At 41.3% G+C, this 21,465-nt stretch overlaps 1 protein-coding gene across 4 annotated transcripts in view; it reads left to right on the plus strand.

The window, feature by feature from the left end:
* The window catches only part of Ubp1 (upstream binding protein 1), a 46,822-nt gene that overhangs the window by 11,117 nt on the left and 14,240 nt on the right, over positions 1–21,465 (plus strand). For 2 of the 4 annotated variants that reach the window (XM_021172131.1, XM_029481417.1), the window contains 7 exons: positions 2,995–3,146; positions 9,976–10,052; positions 14,323–14,428; positions 15,046–15,152; positions 17,062–17,214; positions 17,294–17,404; positions 17,834–17,941. In XM_021172131.1, coding sequence (XP_021027790.1) covers positions 2,995–3,146; positions 9,976–10,052; positions 14,323–14,428; positions 15,046–15,152; positions 17,062–17,214; positions 17,294–17,404; positions 17,834–17,941 — 814 coding nt within the window. The remainder of the gene's footprint in view (positions 1–2,994; positions 3,147–9,975; positions 10,053–14,322; positions 14,429–15,045; positions 15,153–17,061; positions 17,215–17,293; positions 17,405–17,833; positions 17,942–21,465) is intronic. The other 2 variants (XM_029481416.1, XM_021172132.2) reach the window with 1 other exon arrangement.

The raw sequence follows: 21,465 nt of genomic DNA on the forward strand, positions 1-21,465 counted from the left end.
TAATTTTAAAAGACATTTTTATTATCTCTCCCCTGCCTCTGCCCCCCACCCCCGCCACCGTGTGTGTGTGTGTGTGTGTGTGTGTGTGTGTGTGTGTAAAAAGAGTCAACGAGTTATAAACAGCAATCAGCTGCTATGTGGATACTGGGAACCAAACCCAAGGCCTACATAAGAGCAAGAAGTCCTAAACCATGAGCATGTCTCCAACCGCTTTGATCTCTCTTGGGATAAGTTGTCTCCCTGTGCAGACCATCCTCAGACTTGGAGATCATGCCTCAGTGCTGGATAACTACACTAGCATTTCCTCTTTGCTCTCTATCCCCACCCCACCTCTTTTTTAAACCAGGGATTGAACCTAGGGCCTTACACATGCTAGGCTAGTGTTCTACCATTGAGCCACAGCCCCCCCCCTCCTTTTTTTTTGAGACAAGGTCTTATTATAGCCTGGCTGGCCTGGAACTATGTAGACCAAGCCGGCCTGGAACTCACAGGGATGGGTCTGTCTGCCTTAGCCTGTGAAGTGCTTAGATTAAAAGTGTGTGCCACCATGCCTGATATCTTATTTTTAATCAAGTCAAGTTTAAGAAACATTTAGTATCATAAGTCATGATGGGCTGTGCCTGTAATCCCAGAACTTGTGAGGTTAGAGGTAGGAGGAGAATCAAGCGTTCATGGTAATTCCATGACTACATAGTGACTTTGCAGCTGGCCTGAGCTAAATGAAAACCTGGGTCAGACAAACACCACAAGGAAGCTGGAGAGAGAGAGAGCACTTACTGCTCTTACAGAGGATACAGGGATTCTGTTCCCAGTACCCTCACGACGCACATAGTGACCCACAACTCTGGTTCCAGGGGACCTAATGCCCTCTTCTGGCTTCCATGGGCACCAAACATGCAGGTGGTACACAAACACACATACAGGCAAAGTACTCATACACATAACATAAAAATAAGTCGATTTTTAAAAATCCTCCCTATATTAATATGGGCATGTGTTATAGCTGCTGTGGAAAGCTGTTGGGCCATATGGTCCAGGGCTCTGCTGAGGTTCATACTTAGGGAGCTGAGTCCTATCTACACAGAAACATAAGCAGGTTCCCAGCACTATTCATGAGGAGAAGCCTCATGTCCTCAGAACAGATGCAGAATGTGTTGTGTCCATATAATGTAATAAGGTTGTACTAGGGAGAGAAGTTGTGATTTATGCTGAACCACAGGTAGACCTTACAAGATGCCAAGTGCAACAGGCCCATCACAGGAGACAATATATAACTTATACTTCATTTGCATTAACTGTTTAGAATCAGCAAATTAGTAGAGGCCATGATGGGGTAGCAGAGCAGGCAGGAGAATGAGTCACTGCAGTTGAATATTGGGGTATCTGTTTTTACCCCTTTGAGGCAGGGTCTCTTGTAGCTCAAACTGGCTCTGTAGTAAGGCTGACCTTGAACTTCTGGGATTACAAGCAGAGCCACCATGTCTGCTTTGAATGGTGCCAGGGATCAAACCCAGGGCTTCATTTGAGATAGTTAAGCATTTTATCAACTCAGCTACATTCTTAGCCCTCATGTTGGTTGTTTGGTTAAAGGTTGGTAGGTAGGTAGGTTGGTTGGTTGTTGGATTGGTTTGAGTTGGGTTGGGTTGGTTTGGGTTGGTTTTTTGAGACAGGGTTTCTCTGTGTAACAGCCCTGGCTGTCCTGAAACTTGCTTTGTAGACTAGGCTGACTCACAGAGATCCACCTGCATCTGTCTCACAAGTGCTGAGATTAAAGGCATGTGCCACCATGGCTAGCTGTTTTGGGGTTTTTTTGTTTTATTTTAGAAAATCTCACTGTATAATCTAGGCTGGCATCAAACTGTTGATTCTCCCAAGAGTTGATATTACAATAATAAAGAGATTTCTTCCTGAGGAAAATGTTCTGGAATTAGACACTAGTATTTGTTCCATGACTGTTATCAGTATGCCAAAAATAATGGAATCATACCCTGTTAAATGATGCCTGTTGATATTCAGTGAAGCTGCTAAACACCAGCAGAGCCAGCTAGCCATGTTCAACCACAAGGCTGACAGGTATAGACAGTCCCAGGAGACCCCTGGATGCAGATCACCCCTGGTAGAAAAGTAGCTGCTATTTGAACTGTCGGTTTGCTTTGTGAGTCATTGTCTTGGACTACGCAAGATTCTCAGCTGTAGCCGGCCTCCGTGGGGAGCATTGGTGGAGCAGCATTTTATTTGGTTTGTGGATCCATCATGCTGTGTGACTATCTTTTGGCAGCAGTCTTAGTTGCCAACTTTTAAAACAGGTAGCTACGCACTCTGGATTTACTTTTTCTTTTTTAAAGAGAGGTAATCTGCAGAGTTTTGCTTTGTTTTTTATTTGATTGGAACACGGTCTCATGCAGCTCAAACTCTACCAACTAAGCTATATCCCTAGCCAGAGTTTATTCTTTTATTTTTATTAATTTCTTTTGAGAGGGTCTTAGTGTGTAGCTCTTCCAAGTCTGGAACTTGTTACATTGACCAGGCTGGCCTTGAACTCAGAGATCCACTTGCCTCTGCCTCCTGGGGTTGGGATTAAAGATCTGTACCACTATGCTTGACCAGTTTAAAGACTTTTAAAAGAAAAAACTTTCCCGATGGTTTTTGTTGTTGTTGATGATGTTTGTGGCAGTGTTGGGGTGGGCAGGTGCTCCCCACTAAGTCACACTGCGGCTCCTGCTTTACCATGCTGCTTTTCAGGTGCTCTCATTAGTGAGATGGAGGACTTAGAGTATCTTTTAGATGAACCAGATTAGCATCAATAGTTATTTTGTTCTATAAAATATTTCTTATATTAAATTTTAAATGTAATAATTGACTTTCTAGCACATGCAGAGTTTTAGGTCCCATCTTGAACATTGGATGCCTGGTAATAATAACCCTGAATTATGCTTATATGTGTCAAATATCTAAAACACAAAGAAAGTTTCGTTTTAATGTTCTGTTTTTCAGTGATGTGTTGGCATTGCCTATTTTCAAGCAAGAAGATTCCAGTCTTTCATTGGAAGATGAGGCCAAGCATCCCCCCTTCCAATACGTAATGTGTGCTGCAACTTCGCCAGCCGTTAAGCTGCACGACGAGACACTTACTTACTTGAACCAAGGTTAGTATGGTTCGCCATATATTGACATGTAAAACTCAACAAAAATCTTAAAGAAATGTTTTGAGACTGTAATCTACAGTGCTATTGATAATTAAAAATGAGGTTCTTAAATTGTCCAAGCTTAGCAAACACTGTAGGACGTTTTCTTTGTGCCAACAGTGTTATCCATGAACAGCCTTTTTATGTAGTTTGTAGTTCTTTTCCTGTCATTAAATGGACTCTTTATTCATTGAACAATAGGTTTTAGGCTTTATACTTATGATTGATATTACCAAATGTGGAAGCGACCTGGGCCTTTAGCTCATGATTTTAAGTCTTGCTCTTAGAAGGCAGAGGCAGGCAGATCTCTTGAGTCTGAGATCACGCTGATCTACACAGTGAGTTCCAGAGCTACAGAGTGAGACCCTGTCTCTAAAACAAAAAAGTGGAGAATGACTTATGATTTCTCTTAATAAGGAACTTAGAATACTGAGGCTTTCTTTATCTTAAGACAGTAGTGCTGTCTGAGGCTTGTGTGGTTGCCTCACTTTGCTTTTAATATATAGAAGTTATTTGGAGTTATTTATCAGAGATTTAACTATCAAATGATTTTATTTAGTAATTTGTTTAGGACTTAAATTTTTCAGAAGTAACTGCACGGGGCAAGGATATTCATTTTAATCTTTTTTATTCTGCTGGCTGACTGTAGAGAGAGTTGATTAGGCATGAAAGACGTGGCTAATTCTCAGCTACTTTAGTAAGAGGTATTTTGTTTGTTATTGAGGAGCTTAGGATCCAACCCAGGGCCCTAGGTGGCTAAGGCAAGTGCTGACCTCATAGCAGACCCACTGAGAGCTTTTCTGGAACAGGACCTTGTTCCAAGGGGAAGTTCTGAATGCATTTGTAGACCTGTCCAGCCAGGTGCTTGGCTTCCACACAGAGCAGTCTTCCAGAGTTGCGGAGGCTGAGAGTGAAGTCCTAGTTCCTAGTAGGTTTGGGGCAGGACCCATGAACTTTGCCCTTTTCTTTCTCCTCTCTCCTCCCCTCTTACCTCTCTTCTCTTTTAAGACAAGATCTCTGGCTGACCTGGAGCTCACAGAGGTCTACTTGCTAAGTACTGAGGTTAAAGGTTAAGTTTAGGTAAGGTTGCTTCTGCCTTGGGGACCACATTGCATCCCCACACACCCCTAGTCCCTGTCCCCATCCGCTTTTGAAATAATGTTTCACTGTATGTCTTAGGTTTTCAATTGGCATGAAAAGACACCACGATCATGACAACTCTTTTTTTTTTAAAGGTTTATTTATTTATTATGTATACAGCATTCTGCCTGCATGTATACTACTGGCCCAAAAGAGGGCATCAGGTCTTATAGATGTTATGAGCCACCATGTGGTTGCTGGGAATTGAACTCAGGACCTCTGGAAGAGCAAACAGTCCTCTTAACCGCTAAGCTATCTCTCCAGACCTCTCATGATAACTCTTACAAAGGAAAACATTTAATTGGGGCTGCCTTACAGTTTCAGAAGTTTAATGCATTATTGTGATGATGGGAAACATGGCAGAATAAAGGCAGACATGATGCTGGAGCAGGAGATAAGAAGTCTGCATTTTGATCCACAGGCAGCAGAAGGAGACTGCCACACTAGGCCTAGCTTGAGCCTATGGAACCCCAGTGCCTGCCTCTCCTATGACATACTTCCTCCAGCAAAGCCACATCTCCTTCATTAAGAACACATCTCCTAACCTACGGGCCAAACATTCAGACACATGAGTCTACGGGGCCATTTGTATTCAAACCACCACACTGTATCCCCAACTATCCTTGGAACTGGCTGTGTAGACCCAGCCAATCTTAAACCCACAGAGATGTGCCTGCCTCTGCCTCAGTTGCTGGGATTAAAACTGTGCCACCATGCCGCTCAGAGTTCGCTATTATTTCATTATTATTAATAATAATAATTATTATTACATTGAATATTTGGGAAAATAAGCACATTTTCCTTGACTTCCGTTTGTCTGTCTGACTCTCTGCTGGGGATCAGACACTGGCCTCATGCAGAGCAGGTGCTTAATGGCTCAGCTTTATTCCTTAGCCCTCCAGTACCACCTGTTGAAGGGTAGGGTTCAGAGCAGAGTTGGCAGGCATTCCAGAGCTAATGCTTTGTTATTTGCTATCTGCTAGTAACTTCCTTTAGGCTCACTTTTCCCCTGCCTCTTAGAGATATTCATTAGGACTGCAGCATTGGGTAACAGAAGAAAACAAGAAAGAGGAAACTGTAGGTAATTTAGGTAGCAGAAGTTGGAAGAAAAATTCTTAACTGGGTGGGAGAGGTGTTCTTTTCAAACTATAGGAGTATACAGTTTAAAATCTGCAACTGTGTTATGTCTGAATAGCCAATTGTATGCAGAGTTAGGTCCCTGACTTTCACGTAGAGTAAAAACTAGTCCAATCTGGAGTAACTGGTTCTCTTTTGAGCAGTCTGACTTAAGTAGATTACTCTTTGCCAGGGGCTAAGTATTTGGAAAGGGATGTGTGTGAGACCTGCTCTGCCTTACTGTGCTGTGGATTATCTCTTTGTAGCCACTGGGGTGTCACCTCAATCTGCAAGCAAAAAACTTTTCTCCTAGTTTCTCTCAAAATATTGTTCATTTAGAATCAAATTTTATTCCATTCTGCTCTGAATGGTAATTAATCAAGATTAACTACTTTGCAAATAGGTCTTATGCTCTAGGATCTAATGCTCATTTGTTGTCTTACATTTCTATTAAAATACTGTACACTTTAGAGAAAATGAAATTTTAAATTACTCTTAGTATAGTAGATTTTCTTTTATCTAGTTTTGCTTCTTGTTATTAAAAGTCAGTGCTGCAGCCCGGCGTGGTGGCACACGCCTTTAATCCCAGCACTCGGGAGGCAGAGGCAGAGGCAGGTGGATTTCTGAGTTCGAGGCCAGCCTGGTCTACAGAGTGAGTTCCAGGACAGCCAGGGCTATACAGAGAAACCTTGTCTCAAAAAACCAAAAAAAAAAAAAAGTCAGTGCTATAGAAATAAGAGGCTGGAACTTAGGTAGCTTAGCAATTAAGAACACTTGCTGTCCCTCCCCACCTCCACCCCCACTCCCACTCCTACTTCCATGAGGTAAGGCCTCAGTTGTATGGTTCTGACTGTCTTGGAACTCACTGTGTAGACCAGGCTGGCCTCAAATTCAGAGATCTCCTGCCTCTGCCTCCCACATGCCTTAAAAACACCTAATACTCAGCCATGCTGGGCAGCACATGCCTTTAATCCCAGCATATGAGAAGTGATTGGTGGGATGAAGTACATTCCCTCCCTTGGAATTTAAAATAGGCTGGGCTAGAACTCCTGCCTCAGCCTGGAATTACAGGCACATAGTACCATGTCCAGTCCACCAACCCTTTAAAAGCCCACTACTGGTTTGGGAGAATAAATGGAGTTTTTTTCCAAGAACAGCAACTCTTGATCTGTCTGTGGGAAGGCATTCAGCTGTCATGGCTTCATAGTTCCTTAGGTGGACCACGAAACACCAAGCAAAGAAAGCTGTGGTGCCAGGGCTCCCCCTGCTCTTATTCTGTCAGTCATGTGGATTTCACGTTTCTGAGGATCATGAAGTAATCCCAATGGGATAAGTTTCCCTTTGTCTGAACGAAATGAGCGCTGCTTCTTGGCCTCTCACTCACTGCTTTCCTTGGGTGACTCCAGAGGTTAAGCCCTCTGTTATGTTTGCTCCTCCAGTAACTGTTCAAGTGGCCTCACCTAACAACTGTAGCCGGAAAAGCCTTCTGTTAGCCTGTCCAGCCCAATCTCTTCCTGTCGTTTTTAATTAGCTTATCAATATGAATGCCCTGTGGTCTCTGACTTAATTCTTTCAAGTCTTTCTTTTTTTTTTTTTAGATTTTATTTATTTATTATATGTGAGTACACTATAGCTGTCTTCAGACTCTCCAGAAGAGGAAGTCAGATCTCATTATGGATAGTGGTGAGCCACCATGTGGTTGCTGGGATTTGAACTCAAGACCTTTGGAAGAGCAGTCAATGCTCTTAACCACTGAGCCATCTCTCCAGCCCAATCCTTTCAAGGATTGATCCCCTGTGGGTCTGCTCCTTGCTGTCTTCACCACATCTGGAGCTGGCAGCTGTTCCTGATCAGTACTCTGGAGCAGTTCTCAGCTCTCCTCTTGAAGTTTACATCTGAAACCAGAAAACAGTGTCTCCAGGGAGAGACCGCACTTGTAAACTCTGCTATAGCAAATGGAAATATGTCTTGTAGCCTTGCCAATTCAAACTGAGGTGAACAGTGGTCTGTTTTTATTTCATGGAGGCTGACTTTCTCCTTCAGGTCTTAAGTTAGCACCACCTCCCCACCCACCACTACCACCTTCCCAAGACAGGGTTTCTCTGTGTAGCCCTGGCTGTCCTGGAACTAATTCTGTAGACCTGTCTGGCCTCGAACTCAGAAATCCACCTGCCTCTGCCTCCGTAGTGCTGGGATTAAAGGCGTGCGCCACCACACTCAGCTTTGTGAGCACTCTTGAGTATTAAACAAACAGCCCTTTGACAAAAATACGAGTTAAAATACAAGTCCTTCTCTTGTATTTAGAGGCTGCTTTCTAGAGGAATATTTGCAGTTTACCACTGTATGAAGTCATTCCCTGTCCACTTGACCTTTTATTTTTTTTAAAGATTTTTTTATTATATGTAAGTATGCTGTAGCTGTCTTCAGATACACCAGAAGAGAGCATCAGATCTCATTACAGATGGTTGTGAGCCACCATGTGGTTGCTGGGAATTGAACTCAGGACCCCTGAAAGAGCAGTCAGTGCTCTTAACCACTGAGCCATCTCTTTAGCTCCCCACTTGACTTTTTCTTTCTTTTTTTTTTTAAAGATTTATTTATTTATTACATGTAAGTACACTGTAGCTGTCTTCAGACACTCCAGAAGAGGGCATCAGATTTTGTTACGGATGGTTGTGAGCCACCATGTGGTTGCTGGGAATTGAACTCAGGACCTCTGGAAGAGCAATCAGTGCTCTTAACCCACTGAGCCATCTCTCCAGCCCCCTCTCCCCCACTTGACTTTTTCAAGACAAGTGTTTCACTATATATCTTAGGCTGGCCTGAAGTTCTCAGTCTTTCTTCATCCACTAGAGTGTTGACTTTTACTTACACATTTTGATTAGTTGGATAACTAAGACAAAGTTCTTGTGAGATTTGGTATAACTTTAAGTGTATACTGCTATATTTTTCAAAACTGCATCCATGCTTTTTAAAAAAAGTTTAGTTTTTAAAATTAAGATTCATTGTTACATTGCAGACTATGCCATAGTCTAAAGTTCTAAAGCTTCTTCTGTCATAAATGCCTTTATTATTCTTTCAATATGATGGACAAATTTAAGAATATTTCTTATTAATGTATTATGCCTAGCTGGTTTTTGTTTCTACCAGTATTCAAGTAATTTGACGATGTTTTGATAACCTTTTGCTGATAACTGTAATCTCTGTCAATTTGACACTGTTATAAATCGTAATGTAAATATCTGATATGAGACCCCTCTGGGGGTTTCAACCCATAGGCTTAGAACTGCTGATCGAGAAACTCCTTTGCATTTTTTTATGGGCTCACAGGATGAATAGGGTGTTGGTAGCTAAGTCTCCAGTTCAGCAAGTACTAGGCAACAGTCATCAGTGTATACCAAATGACATTGTTGTTTCTGTTAGTGACAACCCAGAAGTAGTCTTTCTCTTTAATTTTGGGTACATTTAATGGATATGTGTGTTTCTTTGTTGGGGTGGACAGCGTGGATGTGAGTGCTGTTGCCCCTTGAGCTAGCATTGTGGGAGGTTATAAGCACCTGATTTAGGGACAGGACATCAAACTCATGTCCTTTGGAAAAGCAATAAGTGCTTTGTAACACTGAGCTATGTCTCTAGCTCCTCAGGGTTAATTTTTTTTGCAGCACCTTATTCCTAATTTTCTAAATTAGACCAGTGTGTAGAAAGTGTGTGTGTGTGTGTATGTGTGTGTGTGTGTGTGTGTTGTCTGTACAAATTAAGCAGTGGGCAAATGTGGCTTGTATTCAATAACACAGAGAGAAGCTTCCAGATTAAAATTAAAATTGGTCTTGGTCTATACAAAAAATGGTTTGTCCATATTTGTAGTACCATCTGTTGTCACCCCTAGATTGGAAACAACACAAAATATACATCACTTGATGAGTGGATGAACACAATTTGGTCTATGTATGCAATAGAATATTTTCTGGCAATAAAATAGAAAAATGTTACATTTAAATGAAAGTACCCAATCTCCAAAACCTCACATATTATGTTTTTTTACATAAATGTCTCTAGTAGTCGAGTCCCTAAGAAATAGAAAGTGGATTAGTGCTTGTCTAGGGGATTGTTAGGGGATAGAGAGGGAGCATAGGAGGTGATCCTACTGGGTGTGGGTTTATGTGTAAGATAATGAAAATGCTTGAAAATTGGAAGGAGTGAGAGCTGTGCAGCTCTGACCATATTAAAAATCCCATAAATTATAACTTAAAAAGTAACTTTTATGGTATAAATTAATACTTTGGAAAAGCAGAAACTTGAGCTCAGGTAGAAGTTGAGTAGAACACAGGTGAAAGTGGACTGAGAGATGACCCCACTGGTAACTAGAACGTATTGCTGTGATATTAAGAGAAAGATCAACTTGAATTTGCTTCTCGGGCACACTGACAAGTGAATGTCACGTGGCTGTGTATTTTGAGGGAATTTGTTGAATTCTGTAGAGGGGAGCAGTGTTCTTTACATGGATTGGTTTTGATACATCATTTTTTTAAATTAGGCCAGTCTTATGAAATTCGGATGCTGGATAATCGCAAAATGGGAGATATGCCTGAGATCAGTGGGAAGTTGGTAAAGGTAAGGACAGTCTGTTTTAATTTGTAATAGATACTGTGGTGTTTGAATAAAGTGGCTATTTTCATGCAAGAGATTTCTTGGGTTCTTTTTAAAATGCATGTTTATCTTGTGCACGTGCCACTGCCACAGCACGCCATTGGAGGCCCGAGGGAACAGCTGTCTGCTTCTACCACGTGTGTTCTGGAACTTGTACCTTATCCTCTGAGCCATTGCTATGAGCTTTTTTATTTAAAAAAAAAATCAAATATCTCTTTGGAAAAATGACTATTTTGGGGCTTTTTAAGCTGTATTTTTATGTGTGAAGTGGAAATTACAGTTGTTGGGGACCAGAAAGCAGTAGAGAAGTTAGCTTAGGTATGCAGAGCAGAACCCATCACCACTGCTAATCCCAGACTCTTTAAATTTTACTTCTTTATTATTAGGGAGGAAGAGAGGGAAGGAGGGAGGGAGAGAGCGCGCACACACACACACACACACGTGTACAGTGATGCAATGTCATGTGTGGAGGCCAGAGGTTAACTTGTAAGTTTGTCTTCCATTCTATTGCATTCTGGGGCTTGAACCTGGCTTATCAGGCTTGTTCTGCAAACACCTTTACCAGCTGAGCCGTCTGACCAGCCCAAAGCTCTAATTTGAAAATATATTAATTTAAAACTTTCTAAAGATCCTTTTATTTTGCTGTTTGAATTTTTCTGTAATATAACTTGGAACTTGAGTTTATCTACTAACATATCTAAATGAGGATGTCCTTCATCCTGCATAGACCGGACATAGCCCCTGTCTACTCAGCCTTGAGGATTGCTGCTCAGGCAGTCCTCATACATACACATACTTACACAGAATTGCCCATGGGGCATGCAGGGTGAGTCCTAGCTTCTGTCTGCCTGAGCACAGGGCATTTTATACAAACCACTGCACTAGAGGCAGTAAGGTCTGTAATAAGCTTATTGGAAAGGTATACTTGCACTGTCAGCAGGAAGTTGCAGACAGAGCTCAGTTCTCCTGACATGTGTTGCCATACCAGGGATCTCACACAGGCCAAATAATGTGTGCCACTACCCCCAGTAATCATTTTTTAGAGGAGATATGACTGTGTTTGTTTTTTTGTCATTGTGAAAGTTAAATTTGACAACTGAAGCATGCTGTTTTTACTAAAAATGTACAAGTATAAAAGGCTGAAATGTTATGATGGGTTCTGTAATAAAATTGATTAGTATTTTCTCTGTCCTGTGTTGAGACCTTTAAAACTGGATCCAAAAGTGGTACATGTGTGTTTTGGGACAGGAGCTCATGTAGTCCAGGCTGGTCTCAGTTTCATCATGTAGGCTGAAGTTTGCCTTGAGTTTTTGGATTTTCTGCCTCCACCTGTGAATGCTGGGATGATAGGTGAATACTACCATGCTGAGTGTGTGGAGGTGCTGGGGGTTAAACCTACAGTTTCATGCATACTTTATCTCCAAGTCCCAAAATTGTTAGAATATCTTAAAAACTTTTTTGATTGGTTTTTTGGTTTTCTTCTTAGTACTGAGGACTGACTCATGGGTCCCATGCATGCCAGACAAGCACTCTATCAGTGAGCAACTGCATTGGACTCTTTATCTTGTTAGTGAATAAGCCTTCTGCAGCTCCCTGTGTAGACCACACAGGCCTTGAACTTAAAGTCTTCCTGCATCAGGGTTTCTAAGAGCAGAGTTGCTGGCTTGTGCTGTCAGGCCTGGCTTTTACCTTTTCTATTGTAGACTTTAATCATATCTAGAAGTAGAGAGGAGGTACTGTGAATTCACCTATACCTTTCTACGTGGTAGCATGTGAAATATGCATGTGTCTATCTTAAGTTCTTGTAATAGATTCTCTTGTCAGTGTAAACAGTTACCAATAACTTCCCAGTCTTAGTTTCACCTTTTCACCTATATGCTCTGTTTTTAAAAGGTGTGTGTGTGTGTGTGTGTGTGTGTGTGTGTGTGTTGCAAGAGTTCTCAGCTGTCAGAAGAGTCCTGGTAGCTGGAGTTACAGGTGGTTTTGAGCCTCCATGTGAATGTCAGAAACACACCTTGGATCTTCCACAAAAGCAGGTCCTTCCTCAGCAGTCAGCACTTACTGCTGAGCTGCAGCTCTTGCCCTCATCCCCTTGTGCGCACGTTGGCTTATACAGCTCACTAATTCATGGTTTGGGTTACATTATCTAAGACTATTGACTATGTTGATATGCACACCAAATGTCAGAATTGGATTTCTCAGTGAAAAGTGGCAAGTTTGTTTGTTTGTTTGTTTGTTTTTGAGATGAGACTTCTCTGTAAAGCTAGCCACCCTGGAACTCAGTCTATAGACCAGGCCTCAAACTCAGAGATGTTCCTGCCTTCCCCCAACCCCCATGTGGGGATTAAAGATGTGCATCCCCACACCTGGTTTAATCAGCTTTTTAAGGCAGTTACCTGATTGAGAAATAGATAATAGGTGAGGCATGTTGAAAATACTTTCATCAAGCTAGTTAAAATACCTGTCAGATTAACTTGGAGGGAAAGGGTCATTTTTAAGAGGTTTTACTTCCAGCTTACCATTCAGTTGATAACATGTCTGATTTTTTTTTTTTTCTGTTGCATGTGTTAGAATATACCCAATTAAATCCTGAGAGGTAGAATTAAGAACATAGGTGATTATAGAATGAATTTATTGAAAAATCACATCTTTTTACATTCTATTTATTGGCCCTGTCATCTTTGACTGCACAGCTTAAATTTGGAGACACATGGTACTCATGTGCTGTTGTCAGAGGTATTATGGAAGTTGTTTGTGTTGAACATATTTGATATGCTATCTCCTTGCTTTTAATTTTTGAATGTTGAGGTCTTACTTTGTAGCCTAGTCTGGAATAAGGCCTTCTTATATAGCCCAGATGGCTTGATTATAGCCTAGACTGACCTATGACCTAGGTTTCCTGATCCTACTGCCTCAGCCTCCCAAGTGTTGGGATTTCAGGACCCGTGCCTGTGTACCAGGTTCTGTTCCCTTGGCCTTGGCTTAATGGCTGTGCACTGGTCTCTGCCCCATGGCCTTGGCTTGGTAGTTGTTCCCTTTATCTAGTGTTGGTTCTATAAGTGAAGTCTCCTTTTCCTCAGAACATTTAGTTTCTTCCAGTGTTCTTTTGTATCTTCCAGTCAAGCCACTCCCAACATTACTACCCTTTGACTTTTCAGTTGGCCTGTTGTGGCCTGGCACTCATTGTAGCTCAAGCCTCACACTTGCCATGATCCTCCTTGTCTTGCATGTGTTGGGCTTACAGGTAGGAACGCTCATGCCTGGCTCTGCTTTCTCATATGTATAAAGTTTGAGACAGGGACTTGTTAAGTTGCCTTGCACTCCTCCTGTAGCCTAGGCCAGCCTCATACTTGTGATATTCCTCCAGCCTCTCAAGTAGTTAGGATTATAGGCCCGCATCACTATGCCCTGCTAGAATGGTCGTCTTTGTAGTTTTATTGGTTTGTATAATTTAGTTGTATTTGTATGACACAATGTGTGGAAGTTAGAAAATTTTATTGAGTCAATTCTCTCTCCCCACCTTTACGTGAGTTCCCAAGATCTATCTTAGGTTATCTGGCAAGCACTTTACCCTCTGAGCCATCTTATTAGCCTGTCCTTAAAGAAACCTAACCATTAATTGTTATTTTTGAGATAGCCTCTAGATTGCTGGAATTGCAGGCATGAATCACTGCAGCTAGTATTAATAGCTTACTGTTGCGTCTGTGGTTATCTATATTTATAATATTTTTTTCATCTTTCATAATTCTTTTAGTCAATTGGTATTTTCCCATAGAAATCTAATTCCTACTCACTAATTTCATGATTGTGTACAATAGTTTTTGAATTATAATATTGAATTACCTTAAAATTACACATTTTAAATTTGGGCAAATTTTTAGTTATAATTCCTAGTTACTAAGTATGTGTGTCATAAATCAGGTATCCAAAAATAGAAAAGTTCACAGGTGGAATTTTTCTTCTCTTATTTTGGAAATAAGATGTCACTATAGTCTATGTTAGCTTTGAAATGTGACCTAGGCTGGCCTCAAACTTGAAGTAGTCCTCTTGCCCCAACCTCTCAAGGTGTGAGAGCCATGATTCCCAACTAAACAGAAGGAGTATTTAAAGCAGAGTCTGGGCTTGGATGCTCGCCTATGATTGATTAATATGTTCTTGTTGTAGTGGTGGTGGTGGTGGTGCTGCTGCTGCTGCTGAGCAGTTAGAATGCTTACCTTCCCCCCTTGTTTTACAGAGCATCATAAGGGTGGTGTTCCATGACAGGCGGCTACAGTACACAGAACATCAGCAGCTTGAAGGCTGGAAGTGGAATCGTCCAGGAGACAGGCTTCTCGATTTAGGTACAGGTGGCTGTCAAAAGACCGTGGAAATGAAGGTGCTCTGTAGCTGTCCAGTAACATAATTGGCACCATGTAAAATTTATTGCTTGGATGTAGTAGGTGTTAGATCTGTGTCTTGAGAATTGTTTAATGCTAAAGGAACGAAGGAGCTTTGTACCAGGAATTGTACAAATTTGAAGCTATCTAAAACCTCAGTTGGCACCGTCCATCATGTTTTTAATGAAATGAAATATAAGCCGTGGTGGGAGAAACTGTGATTCTTGTTAGGTGGATTTGATATTGAAGACAAGGTTGACTACGGAGAACGTTGAAGGGAAGTTCAACATGGATTAATTATTTCCATAGAGCATAATATAGTAAGTTGTAAGTTTGGTTTGTTTGTTTGTTTGATTTTGTTTTGTTTTGTTTTGTTTTGAAATGGGGTTTCGCTATGCTGCCCAGGCTGCACTTGAACCCCTAGTCTCAAGCCATCCCCTGTACCCCAGCCTTCCGAATAGCTGGGACTCTACTTCTCTACTTGAGTGTGCCACCACACCAGGCTCAAATTGTGCATTGTTTAATTACTTAAAATGGATCCTTTTTTTTTTTTTTTTTGTAACTTGTTTTTGAACATACAGATATTCCAATGTCTGTGGGAATAATTGACACAAGGACAAATCCAAGCCAGTTAAATGCAGTTGAATTTCTGTGGGACCCTGCAAAGCGCACATCTGCCTTCATTCAGGTTTGCCTTTTCATGTCTGCCCCACTCATTTAGAAGATTAATTAAATTCCTGTCTCATGAAAATATTTCCTACTTGTAAAGTATAATGTAATGCCTTTTTATTTATTAAATATACACAGTTAAAATGGGTTTAATTTTAGTAGATTAGTCATGTAGACATTTGGTGAAAAGAATATTTTTTGGTTTTTTATCTCCACTTAGATGGCCTGGAATTTGCTAGGTAGAATAATGTACCATCACACCTGGTTTTTAAATTCTATTTTTTATTATTGGTATTCATAATAGTAGAAATTTCTGTTTTTCATGATGCGCATTTCTCTTGAACAGAAAGTGCAATTTAAAAGGATACTGTTGAAAAAAGTTTCCGTTTTTTTTCTAACATTTAAAGCATGTTTGTAAACAAACTTGCAAGCCTCCACAGTGAAGAGATGAGAGTGGACTCCTCGTGTGTGCATCGTGTGGTGTGGTGTGGTGTGGTGTGAAAGCCTCCACAAGTGAAGAGGCAAGAGTGGACTCCTCGTGTGTCCATCGTGTGGTGTGGTGTGAGCAGTTAGCATCTTTTTCTCAACTTTTATCATTGAATTGTTTTCTGAACAGGGTGTCACTGTGTAGCTCTTGCTAGCCTGGAACTTGCTATGCAGACCAGTCTCAACTGAGTGCACAGAGATCCATCTGTCTCTTCCTCCTAGTGTTGGGAGTATAGCTGTGCACCACCACACCAGGCCCTGCTACACGTAGTGTTACACACACCCTTTTTTTTGTTTGTTTGTTTTTTTTTTGTTGTTTTTTGTTTGTTTGTTTGTTTTTTCGAGACAGAGTTTCTCTGTGTAGCCCTGGCTGTCCTGGAACTTACTTTTGTTGACCAGGCTGGCCTTGAACTTAGAAATCCGCCTGGCCTTGAACTTAGAAATCCACCTGCCTCTGCCTCCCAAGTGTTTAAAGGCGTATGCCACCACCACCAGGCACACCCATGGTATTTTATCCACACACACTTCTTGTGTCTAAAAGATAACCTTGAAACTAACATGACCACATATTTACAACTCAAAAGTAATTGTGATATATACTGTGTGCAAATTTGTAAGTGGTGGAATTTTAACTACTGTGTAGATAGATAGCCATTGAGTTATTGACCAGCTTAAGTGTTCACATCACCTCTAAGGATCATTAGTATTCAGGGTTTGAGTTGTCTCCCAGATGCTACCCATCTGTTAATGATGGTGACATGAGTCATATTAGTATTTGTCCAATTTGACGAGTTTGTAGTGCATGAGAGGTATAGTACCAGGCCTTATCTCAGGTTGTGCAGCCATAATTCAGAGGTGAGCTTTCACACTGTCTGTCTTTGGACAAGGGCATGTCTATGTGAAGTGTGAAGTGACTATGGTCTTGCTGCTTGCTAACTTTGCTGCTGTACCCTGAGATTGTTTTCCGCAGGGGGGGGAGTAAAATGAATGCTGCCCCTGGGATCTAGACAGGACTTCGAAGGGTTGCCCTGGAGAGTGTAGGTGGATAAAGGGCCTGAAACTTGCCCAGGAAAAGAATCACAAGATGGTGTATACAGAGAATCAGCAGGGGAGAAACTGTGGTGAAGCAGGCCTTAGGGCTCTGAGTGTTGGGGTGCAGACAGGTTATAGTACAAAGAAGCGTCTGTGCCCTTCTGTCCTCACTAGAGCAGATCCACCCTGAGAGAAACACTAGATCAAAGGGATCCAAGAATAGTGGGATTCTGAAAGGAAAGTCTGTATCCAGAATAATTCAGGAAATTCATGCGATAACTAGACTGTTTTGTCTGTTTTAAGGGATCTTCATTGTACATCCATGAGGGAATAAAATAGAAAGAGCCCAAAATAGAAAGAGCCCCAGCTGAAGGTGTTTTGAATGTATTTCGGCTTGAACTGTTTTATAGGTACATTGTATCAGCACAGAATTCACCCCACGTAAGCATGGAGGTGAAAAAGGAGTGCCTTTCAGGATCCAGGTTGACACCTTTAAGCAGAATGAAAATGGGGAATACACAGATCATCTTCACTCAGCTAGCTGCCAAATCAAAGTCTTTAAGGTAAACAGGGGGGATGCTCAGGTCTGCGAGTAACGCCGTGTGCAGCTCGGTGATTGAACTCATCTACTCTGTGTTCAAGCCTAAAGGTGCAGACAGGAAACAAAAAAATGACCGAGAAAAGATGGAGAAGAGAACAGCTCATGAAAAAGAAAAGTATCAGCCGTCGTACGACACCACCATCCTCACAGAGGTAATGCAGGGCAGCCTTTGGCTTTGGAGAGGAGCAGAGGTTTGCGTGGTAGCAGGACCTCACACACATGTGGCAACAAGGGGACTGGGGGCTGGGGTGGCAGATTGACAGGATACTCTGAGGGCTTTGTGGGCACATGTTTCTCCTAAGTTTGGGGATTTTTATGAGTTTGTGTGGGTGGGATCTTGAATGAAGATGCTGAAATCCCAATGTGAGGTCTCAGACCTGAAAACCTTGAAATTGATAAGAGATTTAAGTGGGGGCCTAGAATGTCCAATTTTTGTCACTGCTGGGGTTTTGCATTTTCTTTAACTTTGAATCCTGTTGGTCATACATTTGTTTAATTGAACGCAAAGACATAACCCAGGGTTTTAGGTCTTTCTTTGTGTAATGAAAAGACATTGATCCCAATCTTTGGTGTTTGTCCAGATGAGGCTTGAGCCTATAATTGAAGATGCAGTTGAACATGAGCAGAAAAAGTCCAGCAAGCGGACTTTGCCAGCAGACTACGGTGATTCTCTGGCAAAGCGAGGCAGTGTAAGGGCTTCTGCTTCTCTTTTCATTGTGCAAGAACCCTTGTGCAGTGTTAGATATAGGATCAACTTCCATGGAAAAGTAAAAGCCGAAATTGTTTTTGATGTCCGTGTCTTGATTTAATTTGCTTTTGTTTAGCTTTCTGCTTTCTGTTTGTTCCTCATTGAGGAAAATTTCCTAAATCTAACACTTTAAAAGGAAACATAAACAATATTGACCATATTGGGTGGTTTTGGACACTCAGCTATGTTTTCCAACTTGTTCCCTTGTTCTCTCCCCCCTCCCCCGTTCACACACAGGGCTCCTTCAAGATAATTGAAATTATTTGACTAATTTTATTTTTATTAATTAATTAGTTTATTTTTGTTTTGTTTTTCAAGACAGAGTTTCTCTGTGTAGCTTTGGCTGTCCTACAACTTGTTCTGTAGAGATCTATTTGACTCTGCCTCCCAAGTGCTGGGATTAAAGGTGTATGCCACCACCGCCCAGCTTACCTAACTAATTTTAAAGAGCTATTTTTATGTAGCTAATGAAAGTTTTGCTTTTTTATATATGTATTTTGTAGCTAGTTAAACGATTGCATTCCCATGTGCAGTACTCCATTCTATATTCCCTGCATGCACGACAAGGATGTGTGTGTGTCTGTGCTTCTAAAAGCCTCTTTGGCAGCACTGGTAGAAAAACCTCTCCGACTGTGTAGTGTTTACTCTTGGCACCTGCATTGTAATGTAATTCTTCAGACTACAGTAGTAACCTTGCTGCACTTAACCCCAGGACCCTCAGAAATAAGCAGCCAGTGAGGGTTTTGGTTGAGTTTTGTCGGGTTAAATATTGCATGTCTTTTTAACACAACTCTGTCCAGCAGTCCCTAGAGGATTGTTCTGGTTACAGATTTAAATCATCTTATATACCCTTATTAAATATGAGTAGTTATATTTAAGGTTTTATTTAAATAACTATTTTGTGTTCTGTTCATTACTGCACTATTTGTAGTATTGGTGTCGGTGTCCCCAAAGTAGATTTTTGCTCTTTTATCTTGATTTGTGATTAATTGAGCACTATCACAGGAATGTCATTTCCAATTTAAAACAATTTTAAAAGCTTCTTTATGCATGCTTGCATCCAGGGTACTGGGAGCATATGCTGCATTTTTTTATCTATAGATATGTACCTACCTACCTATCTACCTATCCTTTTTCATACACTAGTCCAGCATGGGAACTTACCCTGTTGCTCTCATGCCAGCCCTCCTGCCTCAGACTCCCGGGTACTAGGCTTGCAGGTGTAAGCCACCATGCCTGGTTCTTTATATTTTCTTTAACTGGGCTGTTTTGGTTTAAATCAGAGGTGGTCAGAACTACTGAATGCTCCTTTCCCCAATTGTCTGTCCTGCTGTTTTATGTTTTATTATCTTCAATTGTTATGAAAACCTACAAATGTTCTTAGGAGTCTTCTTGAGGCGCTTATGGGAGCTTAAGTCACTTGCCTTAAAACTTGCCTGTTACAAACTACTTATCTAATTTAAACAAAGTTGGTTCTAGTGTGTTGTAGCCCAGAGCCAATCTGAAAATGAGGAAGTCGGTGGTAAATTACAATGCATCTTAAGTCCTAATATGCAAAACATCAGCAGTCCATGCCTGGGATTTCACATCTTCTTAAGTGCCTCACCTGCCGCCCTGGCTGTGTTGGGTTTGGGTATGATGCTTCTAGTATTGGCTAGACCTTAAGCTGTAAACCTACTTTCAAAATGTGAGGTGCAGATCATGAACCCTGTCACCAAGATCATAGCTGCAGCACTTTGTCTCTTCAATGTCTGTGTGGGGTACTGGGTGGGGGTGAGGGGTACCTTCCTTGCAGTTTTGGGCAGTTAACAGTTGGCTTTCAGTTAAAGGGATATATATCCAGAAGTCTTGACAAGATCTAAAAGGTGCTGGGTGACAGGGTCCCACGCTGAATTGTCACTTCTACTGGTTCCCAGGAGATGATGCATAACAAACCCTTTTTGTGTCTATTGATCCCTGGCATACCCCTGAGCTCCCATGGCTTTGCTGCCGACAGTGGGTCCTCATTCTTTAATCTCTGTGGGAAACTTCTACATTCTGAGTACCCTGAAACCAGAACCACACAGGTCCAGACCATTGACAGAGGCTTCAGGAACATCAGCACTGCTCTTAATTCCACTTGCTTTCAACAGCAGGTGTCCATTAGTGCTACAGTGCTTGCCGAGCGCAAGATTCTGATTTTCTCCTTCAGCCCCATAAAGCAAACAAAACATCAAATTAAAAACTCCTCTTGTGATAGAAAAGCATCTAACTAATAAATCTTTAAAAAAAAAAAAAAAAAAGGGCTGGNGAGATGGCTCAGNGGGTAAGAGCACCCGACTGCTCTTCNGAAGGTCAGGAGTTCAAATCCCAGCAACCACATGGTGGCTCACAACCATCTGTAACAAGATCTGACTCCCTCTTCTGGAGTGTCTGAAGACAGCTACAGTGTACTTACATATAATAAATAAATAAATCTTTAAAAAAAAGAAAAAGAAAAGCATCTAACTTTGTAATAGATGAATGTATGGTGAGTAAATGGGCCGTCTCCACTGTACCACACCAACTTCAAGTTTGGGAATAGCTCTGTTTTCTCAAAGAGCTAGCAATAACCTAGGTAGATTTGTTGGAGAGGCATTGCTTTAGATATTAAGAGTTATCTAGATGTGTATGTTTGGATGCATTATAATATGTTTTATTAGGAGAGGATGGTGTAAGAGGAAGAAACCCTTGTGTGTAGTAAGATGAAAGTCCACACTCCCTTGGTTAGATGTGTTGTAATAGGCACAGGCACTCCACACTGTAAGCAGAGGAGAGAGTGATACTTAGTAAGATAAAAAGCAAAGGCTCTACTTTTAGAACAACAGGTATTTTCACTTGGAATGGCATCTATAGTAAGGTCACTACCGGAGTTGACTGGCCATTAGTTTCTGCTTTAGAAGGTGGTTGTCTCGGGAACAGAATCTGTGGTGATTTTCCTCTTTTTCGGGGGCTCTATAATTGGGCAGGTGTGAAGACAGCTGGTGATTTCTTTTCTTTCCCTGTTGATGCTTGTGTTTGGTGGCTGCTAAGGCGTGTGGTTTCTGTCTGGAGAGACTCAGTGCAAGCTACAGGCTTCACATTAGTGGGCTTCACATTTTGCAAAGAATTTGAAAAAGGAGATTTTTTTTCTCTTGATTATCTTCAAACTGGCATCCACATATTTCATTGTAAATTTGAACAGTAGCAAAGGAAGCATTTCCTGGTATGATGAGTATTTGTATTTATTAAATTAAAACTTATCTCTGTGAGTTTAAGGCCAGCCTGGTCTACAGAGCAAGCACTAGGACACCAGGGCTACAAAGAAAAACCCTGTTTCCTGAGAAAACAAAACAAAACAAACTATTAAAAATTGGAACTGTTACTAATTAGGAGGAAGTATCCTGCAGCATCCAAGGATCATCCTCAGGTTCACCCCTCAGCTCTCTTGGTCCCACCTTGTTCTCT

This window comes from Mus caroli, chromosome 9 (assembly GCF_900094665.2).
Source record: "Mus caroli chromosome 9, CAROLI_EIJ_v1.1, whole genome shotgun sequence".
NCBI lineage: Eukaryota > Metazoa > Chordata > Mammalia > Rodentia > Muridae > Mus > Mus caroli.